Source organism: Alosa sapidissima, chromosome 4 (genome assembly GCF_018492685.1).
Source record: "Alosa sapidissima isolate fAloSap1 chromosome 4, fAloSap1.pri, whole genome shotgun sequence".
Taxonomy (NCBI): Eukaryota; Metazoa; Chordata; class Actinopteri; order Clupeiformes; family Clupeidae; genus Alosa; species Alosa sapidissima.
This window is the reverse complement of record NC_055960.1, coordinates 29944794-29952162: the sequence shown is the minus strand read 5'-3', so window position 1 is coordinate 29952162 and position 7369 is coordinate 29944794. Positions and strand designations below refer to the sequence as shown.

At 46.5% G+C, this 7369-nt stretch overlaps 1 protein-coding gene across 2 annotated transcripts in view; it reads right to left on the bottom strand.

The window, feature by feature from the left end:
• Window positions 1–217: 217 nt before the first annotated feature.
• Window positions 218–7369, bottom strand: part of cpne5b (copine Vb) — a 173971-nt gene continuing 166819 nt past the window's right edge. For both annotated transcript variants that reach the window (XM_042088310.1, XM_042088311.1), the window contains 3 exons: window positions 7288–7345; window positions 5457–5530; window positions 218–2997 (listed from right to left, as the gene is read on the bottom strand). In XM_042088310.1, coding sequence (XP_041944244.1) covers window positions 2809–2997; window positions 5457–5530; window positions 7288–7345 — 321 coding nt within the window. In that variant the 3' untranslated portion in view covers window positions 218–2808. The remainder of the gene's footprint in view (window positions 2998–5456; window positions 5531–7287; window positions 7346–7369) is intronic.

Here is a 7369-nt window from a genome sequence, read left to right as displayed (position 1 = left end):
ATGTCATGTCAGTTGCAATTCTCCTGTGAATAACACATTCAAAAGTGTACGGTAATTTCCTGTGTATTAGCCGCATGTGTATAAGCGCCAGGACAGTGTTTTATGCAAGTTAAAAGAAACAAAACCATATTAATATATATATATATATTATATAATATATTAACTGCCCCTGTGTATTAACCTCATAGCTGAAGAAATTTTGCAAAATCAATGTATAAGCCACGGCTAATAGTTGGGAAATTACGGTATGTTTTGATAGCTTCTGACTATAAAACTACAAGAAAAGGGCTTGCTTTGAAATGAGACTTGAATAACAGATAGCCATAACAAATCAGGGGTGCTTCATGCTGTTAAAATGGGTTCATATTTACTGTCCTCTGCTCATTCTTCATGTGTGTATCAGCCTTGAATAATTTCTGAAATACGAATGTAATTAAATTAATAGAGGCCATTACTCTGTTACTAGTGTAAAGATGAAATAAATTCCACCTATCTACAGAGCATGCTATAATGGGCCAGAAAACATGACCACACAGGCTTTCATGGATAATGTGGCGGTAAAAATCACTATTAGTCCACTGGCTGACTCGTCGAAGTATAATGGCTTTCAGCATCGCCCGATTACATCGTGGGCACAGACAACAGTCTAGCAATGTGTATGTGTGTGTGTGTATGTATGTATGTGTGTGTGTGTGTGTGTGTGAGTGTGTACTTGTGAGACTGGGGGTACCTCTACAGCATTGCATTCATTACGGTAATCAGACAGGGACAAACTGTGCTCGTTTCTCCGAGTGTAGTGGAGGCTCGGAGGAAGGCCCAGGCAGGATAACTGATCTGATTAAAGCCGCTGAATTGGTGGACAGACTGAGTGGCTCTGAACTCCTCTGCTCTGCCCTCATACATCTCTCTCTCTCTCTCTCTCTGCAAGAGATGAGGCTGAGTCGTGCTGCACTGGGAAATTATTCACTGGCCTAAAACTGCACCGTAGGCCAGGTTCCACTCTCACAGATCCCAAGGCCCACGTCAAAGCTTCAACGCCACCACCACACACCACCCCCTCAGACACACACACACTCAGACAGACCCCAAGGCTCACATCAAAGCTTCGCCGACACCACCACACACCACCCCCTCACACACACACACCCTTAACTTTTAAATCTACCACTACTCCCCACTATTGTACACAAAACCTTCCTCCGGAATCCTTCCCCTCATCCCTCTTACACCTCTAATTCAGCCGATGGTCTCCTTGTGAGGAGAATGGCAATATTGTGCTCTTACCTGGAAAAAACTATTAAAGAAAAAAACTATATATAGGACTTGTGTTCATATGCTTTATATAGGACCTGTGTTCATATGGTATATTTACGGTGTGTTCAGTAATAAAAAATGTAGGTGTTCTTTTTTTTTTGTCTTGTGTTTTCAGCAGGGAGGCCAAAGTGCCGCATGCATCTCGGCTGTATAAAGTCTACACTGGAACACAGAGCATTATTCGTCAGTTTAAATTCTACAGTGGAACACAGAGCGTTCCCAACAGATGACTCCAGCACTGAGTGAACACACGCGTCATGCAGCTCGGTTGCTTCCTCTGACAACATGGAGGGCTAAGAATAGACACTTCGATCTCGGCTCTGTCTCACGGTACGCTAGGATGAACCTCCGTGCAGACACCTGATCCAAATCCAAAGGCTCTGATGAATATTTCCGTTCAGTGGTAATTCGTCCTTTGGATGAGACATTAAACTGATGTCCTGACTCAGTGTGGCCTTTAAAGATCCCATGGCACTTATCGCAAAGAGTAGGGGGTTCCCTGGTGTCATGGCTAAAATCCCAACCAAGCTCATTTAATCTGGCCTCCTAATCATCCCCCAGTAATTGGCTCATTCATTCATCCCCTCACTCTCCACCTCAAACTGGTGTGTGGTGAGAGTTCTGGCGCATAATGGCTGCTGTGCATCACCCAGGTGGGTGCTACACAATGGTGGTGGTTGGTGAGGTTCCCCTATCACTGTTGAGCGCTTTGGGTGTTTTGATAAAGCGCTATATAAATGCTAGTTGTTGTTGTAGTTGTTGTTGTTGTTGTGAAAACAGAACCAAATAGAAAGCACACGTGATAACAGCCCTCCAAGGTACAGAAGGCATTAGCAACAGAGACTGGAATATTTTCCATGTGGACCATACACTGTGTATGGTGTTGTAGCCCCGGGTCGACTCCATATCAAATGAACCTAAAGACTTCACCTGAAATGCATACGCTCTACTAAACAGACCCGGAGCGACACAGAGGTTCCAAGAGGGGCAGAGGTGCCCCACTAGAGACACTGAGACGACCACAGACAGGCACAGGTTGAACCACGAACCGACCGCATCCCACATACACGGCCACTTGCACCGGACTCGCTAACGAGCGCACCCCAAACAGGAAACAGTCACAGGCCCATTTATATTTATACAAATGTACATTTTTTGCCATCTTTTAAGAAACAAAACAAACAAACAAACAAAATGACTGTCCTTATATAGGGTTCTGGCAATGAGCTTGCCTAAAACAAGCAAAAAACAATAATAAAAAAAAAACAATCAATAAACATTTAAAAAACAAACCCAATGTAACGCTTGAACAAAAGTCTCTGAGTGCTACCAGGAAATTCTGACACAAACGCTGGGCTCAATCCAACCCCTGCCCGCTCTCCATCCAGGACTACAACTCCCAGAATTCCACAGGAGAGAGCATCACCATCATCATCACTCTCCTCCTCCTCCCCCTAAATCTCCAATCAGGTGTGAGCAGAGCAGTGGAGCTGCTCAGATCTGCGTGTGGTGGGTGTGGCCGGGTGGGGTGTACGGCGGAGGCGCTGGGTTAGGCTTAATGCCCCGGCTCTTCATGTAGGAGATGAACTGGTCGGGGATCTCAGCCAGCACGTCCTTGGCCAGCCGCGCCATGCTCAGCACGTGGTTCCCCGTCCGGTCCATGTAGTCTCGGAACGGCACAAACTGCGGAGAGAAAGAGAGAGAGAGAGAGAGAGAGAGAGAGAGAGAGAGAGAGAGAGGAACCGTCCGAGTTAGGTCAGACCGCAGAGGATTCTGGGACAGACCGCAGAGGATTCTGGGAGTGATCTTGGCTGCTTTTACAAACAGCGTTGCCTAGCAACTGCTCAGGGCCTGTATTCACAAAGCATTCTGTCTTACCTCTAGTCACACTAAAGGTTTCGAACTAAACGTTTTCTTACTTCTAGTCACACTAAAGGTTTCAAACTAACTCTTTTGTCTTTTGTCATTCACAAGTTGCCAACAGTGATGTCGAGGATTGGCTGAGGTGGGAATAGTGACCAGTAGTGGAGTGGTAATCAGGAGAATTAGCAGAATTCCCAGAATTTCCCTCAGCCAGTAACGCTTTGAGGCTGGGCTGATTACTGTGAGCTTAAAAAGATACTATCACTGTTTGCATAAGCCCCTCCTGCAGCCTGGACTGAGCCATCGCAGACTCCCCACAGCCCTGGACTGTGCCCTAACTCCCCACAGCCCTGCTAATAACCTGGTAAGTATAAGTATAAGTATAAGTATATATACTCTTTTGATCCCGTGAGGGAAATTTGGTCTCTGCATTTATCCCAATCTGTGAATTAGTGAAACACACTCAGCACACAGTGAACGCACAGTGAGGTGAAGCACACACTAATCCTGGCGCAGTGAGCTGCCTGCAACAACAGCGGCACTCGGGGAGCAGAGAGGGGTTAGGTGCCTTGCTCAAGGGCACTTCAGCCGTGCCTACTGGTCGGGGTTCAAACCGGCAACCCTCCGGTTACAAGTCCGAAGCGCTAACCAGTAGGCCACGGCTGCCCCTAAACGAGATGGGTACAGACTAATAACACTGCCCTGCTAATAACGTGGTAACAACTATGATGACCTGACATGGCGGTATGAAATGCATAGGATGGATACAGATTAATAAAGATTTTAGATTAGCGGCTGTGACATGTTTTAAGTAGCCCTGACTTTCCCCCCTAAAATAGGAGGCACGTCAAGTTGGGTCACACTCCCATCAAAAACCCCATCCCTAAAGCTGGTATAAAATGAGAGGCTATCACATGTCCCATATCACATGTTGCCCAATCCAGCTGGCAAAGTGACATTAGACTGAGGTGAATTAACTACTAAGTGAATTGACTACCCCAAAATGTGTCCTTATATCTGCTATATAGGACTACATTCATTATTGAAGCCATAAAGGACCTTAGAATTGAATTGAAGAATTGTATTGTATAGATGAATCGATAGAAAATGTGTTGTCAGTGGCAGACCTACTCCTAATTAACTCTTTTTAAACTGTAGGTGTTATAAACACACACTGATGCTACACATAAACTTCACGATTTAAAAAAGCATTTGCCATCAAACAAAATGGATGCTCTCAGCTTGCTTTCAGTCAAACTCGCTTTTGATGAATTCATTTTGAATTAAGTCCAAACTTCAAAGTCGCGTTCGAAGGCTGTTCCATGATACGGCACATTCGGCTCCACCTCCATGATGCTCTAACTGAATAAGCAGGTGTCTACCAACCTGCTAAATAAAAGCATGAAAGTGCTGGGAGATATGGCTGCGTTTGCAACGCGCCCGCATGTTGTGAACCAAAACACTTCTCAGCAGGGGCGCCCAAATCTGAGGCTGGAAAATCACTCACTCAATCTCTTTTATTTTTACTGAGTGCATAACAGGGTTAGCGTCTGTATATGAAACCACGGGGAGGGATTACAAGCTTATGAATTCAGTTTGTTTATTGTTGCCGTATCTTTGTGGTGACGATTGTTGAGGAGGAACACGATCGCGCCGCTACGCTGTTGTCCTAATTCTGCTGTTCGTTATAGTCTGTGACACGATACTGCCGATTCACCGTTACTGATAACAGGAAATGGTCGATGCAGACTTGACACATCTCAAAAGATGCAGAATTCAACTGCTGAGATCCGGTCCCTTTTATTTGAAAAGAAAACACAATTGACAAAATAGTAGCCCAGCTCACTGAGCAGCCAAAGACAGTGAGAGCTGATATATATATATCATTATTACGTTTCATAGTGATAAAGCAGTTCCTCCGACTGTTGCAGGCTGAACATTTGGATTAGTCATAGCTATATTGCGCAAATCCTCATGAACTGGCAGGGAAAGCAAACAGCTGAAGGATCCCTGCTGCTGTTCTTAAGAGTTCCAACAAATCTGTGGTGAATCTGTCAGGTGGATCTGTTTATATGAAAATATTTTTTTTTTCATAAAAATCATCAGTTGAAGTGGTAGTCTTGGCAGGCCAAAAAAATGCCACAGGCAGAATGTTCAAACATTGGCTCTGAATGAGGGACAATGAAACAAAGCTCCAGGAATATTCACACACACCTGGAAAATCTCTTTCCTTGAAGACAATGACTCCTGCACAATGCCTGACTGAGAGGCGCACTCACCTGCACGATGTCCCTCTCAGCGAGCTTTCCTCTCGATGAAACTCTGATGTCGTCCCCATCGAGTTCCACCATGGCTGCGGACACAAAACAAAGATGACTCACCACACAGCGCTAATTACAGGCTCGCTCCAAACGCACGCATCTTAGCAGAAGAATCGTCGTGTGCGTCGGGTCTGCCGTGCACAAACACAAAGCTCTGTGTTGCCAGGGAACAGCTGCTTCCATTGACATAACATAGATGAAAATAGCCACCCCTGACCAAAACAGAGCAAAGGTCAGCCAGACACACACTGAAAGCCATCACTGAAACCATGGACAACAAATTAGAATACCTGCATTTAAAAACAAAGACTAACAGGTGGTAATTTTAAGAGTCTACACTAAAAAACAAACAAGGTAGTCTGGTCAACCTCCATATACAGTACTCTCAATCCAATTAAACTCAGTTGTATTTTTGCAGGAGCAAAACAAGTGGAATGGGGACTCCAGGCGCTGTGCAGAGCCCAGGGCCAGAACCCCTGCAGTGCGGTGTGTGTGTGTGTGTGTGTGTGTGTGTGTGTGTGTGTGTGTGTGTGTGTGTGTGTGTGTGTGTGTGTGTGTGTGGGCAGAGCCCAGGGCCAGAACCCCTGCAGTGTGCGCGAAGGTGGCAAAGAGGGAAAGACAGAGAAGAAACGCTCCCTGCTGAGGAAGAAATATTCTCTTTTCACAGGCGGAAACCTGGAGGAGAGCAGTGTGTGTGTGTGTGTGTGTGTGTGTGTGTGCGTGTGCGTGTGCGTGTGCGTGTGCGTGTGCGTGTGCGTGTGCGCGTGCGCGTGCGCGTGCGCGTGCGTGCGTGCGTGCGTGCGTGCGTGCGTGTGTGTGTGTGTGTGCGCGTGTGTGTGTGTGTGTGTGTGTGTGCGTGTGTGTGTGTGTGTACGTGTGTGAAACGAGGGATGAAGGGGGGCAGAGAGGATGTCAGAGTCCCCATGTACTTCCGCTTCCGACCCTGACCCAGGAGGTATAGAGTGGGCCCAGGTCTGATCCCACTCCCTCCCTCCCTCCCACACACACACACACACACACACACACACACACACACACACACACACACACTCCATCCCACTCCCAGACAGCCATCAGGCATGTGCCTATTAACCAGATGCTCCGTGATTGATATTGACTGCCGACTCAGTAATTAGCTGAAGCTTCTTTTCACAAAAATTACCCCCCCCCCCCCCCCCCCCCACACACACACACACACACACACGCTTGCACACACACACCACCGCCGCTGCAACACCCCCATCCACAGTGCCACTCCACTCTTCTGGGGGGTGCAAATGAGATGCCAATTATCCTCCTCTCAGAGCATTTATCTGCCTAATTGCCAGAAATACAAATGCTTATTTACTTCTGTGTATTTGGTAAAACTGGAACATTGAATTATTAATGTGCTTTTTCCGTTTGTTAGCATTAAGGAGAACTCTTAGAATTAGACTCTGACTGACTGACTGGCTGGCTGGCTGCCTGATGGGTTTAACAGTGGAAAAGGAAATGGAAGCCAATCTCCCGTCATCTCCAGAGGCAGTGTGTGTGTCCGTCCTCGCGTTTAACCCTTAAAGGTGTAGGTTTTTGAACGTTCTAAGTTCCGCAACAATTGAAGGTTCTAAAATTCTATGTTGAATTCAATGAACCCAGATATTGTTTAGAACGTTCATTTCTCAACATTCCGTGTGACGGTACTCCTTTAAGGGTTAAATCTGGACCACTGTACGATCCAAACACGAGGGCTCCACGGGGGCCAGGCTGTCAGAGAAATTATGGGATGGGAGACGGAAAGGCGTATTCTTACCATCAAACTCGGCCTGTCCCACGCCCACGATGATGATTGACATGGGAAGCTTGGCGCCCTGGGGAAGACAGTGAGAGACGAA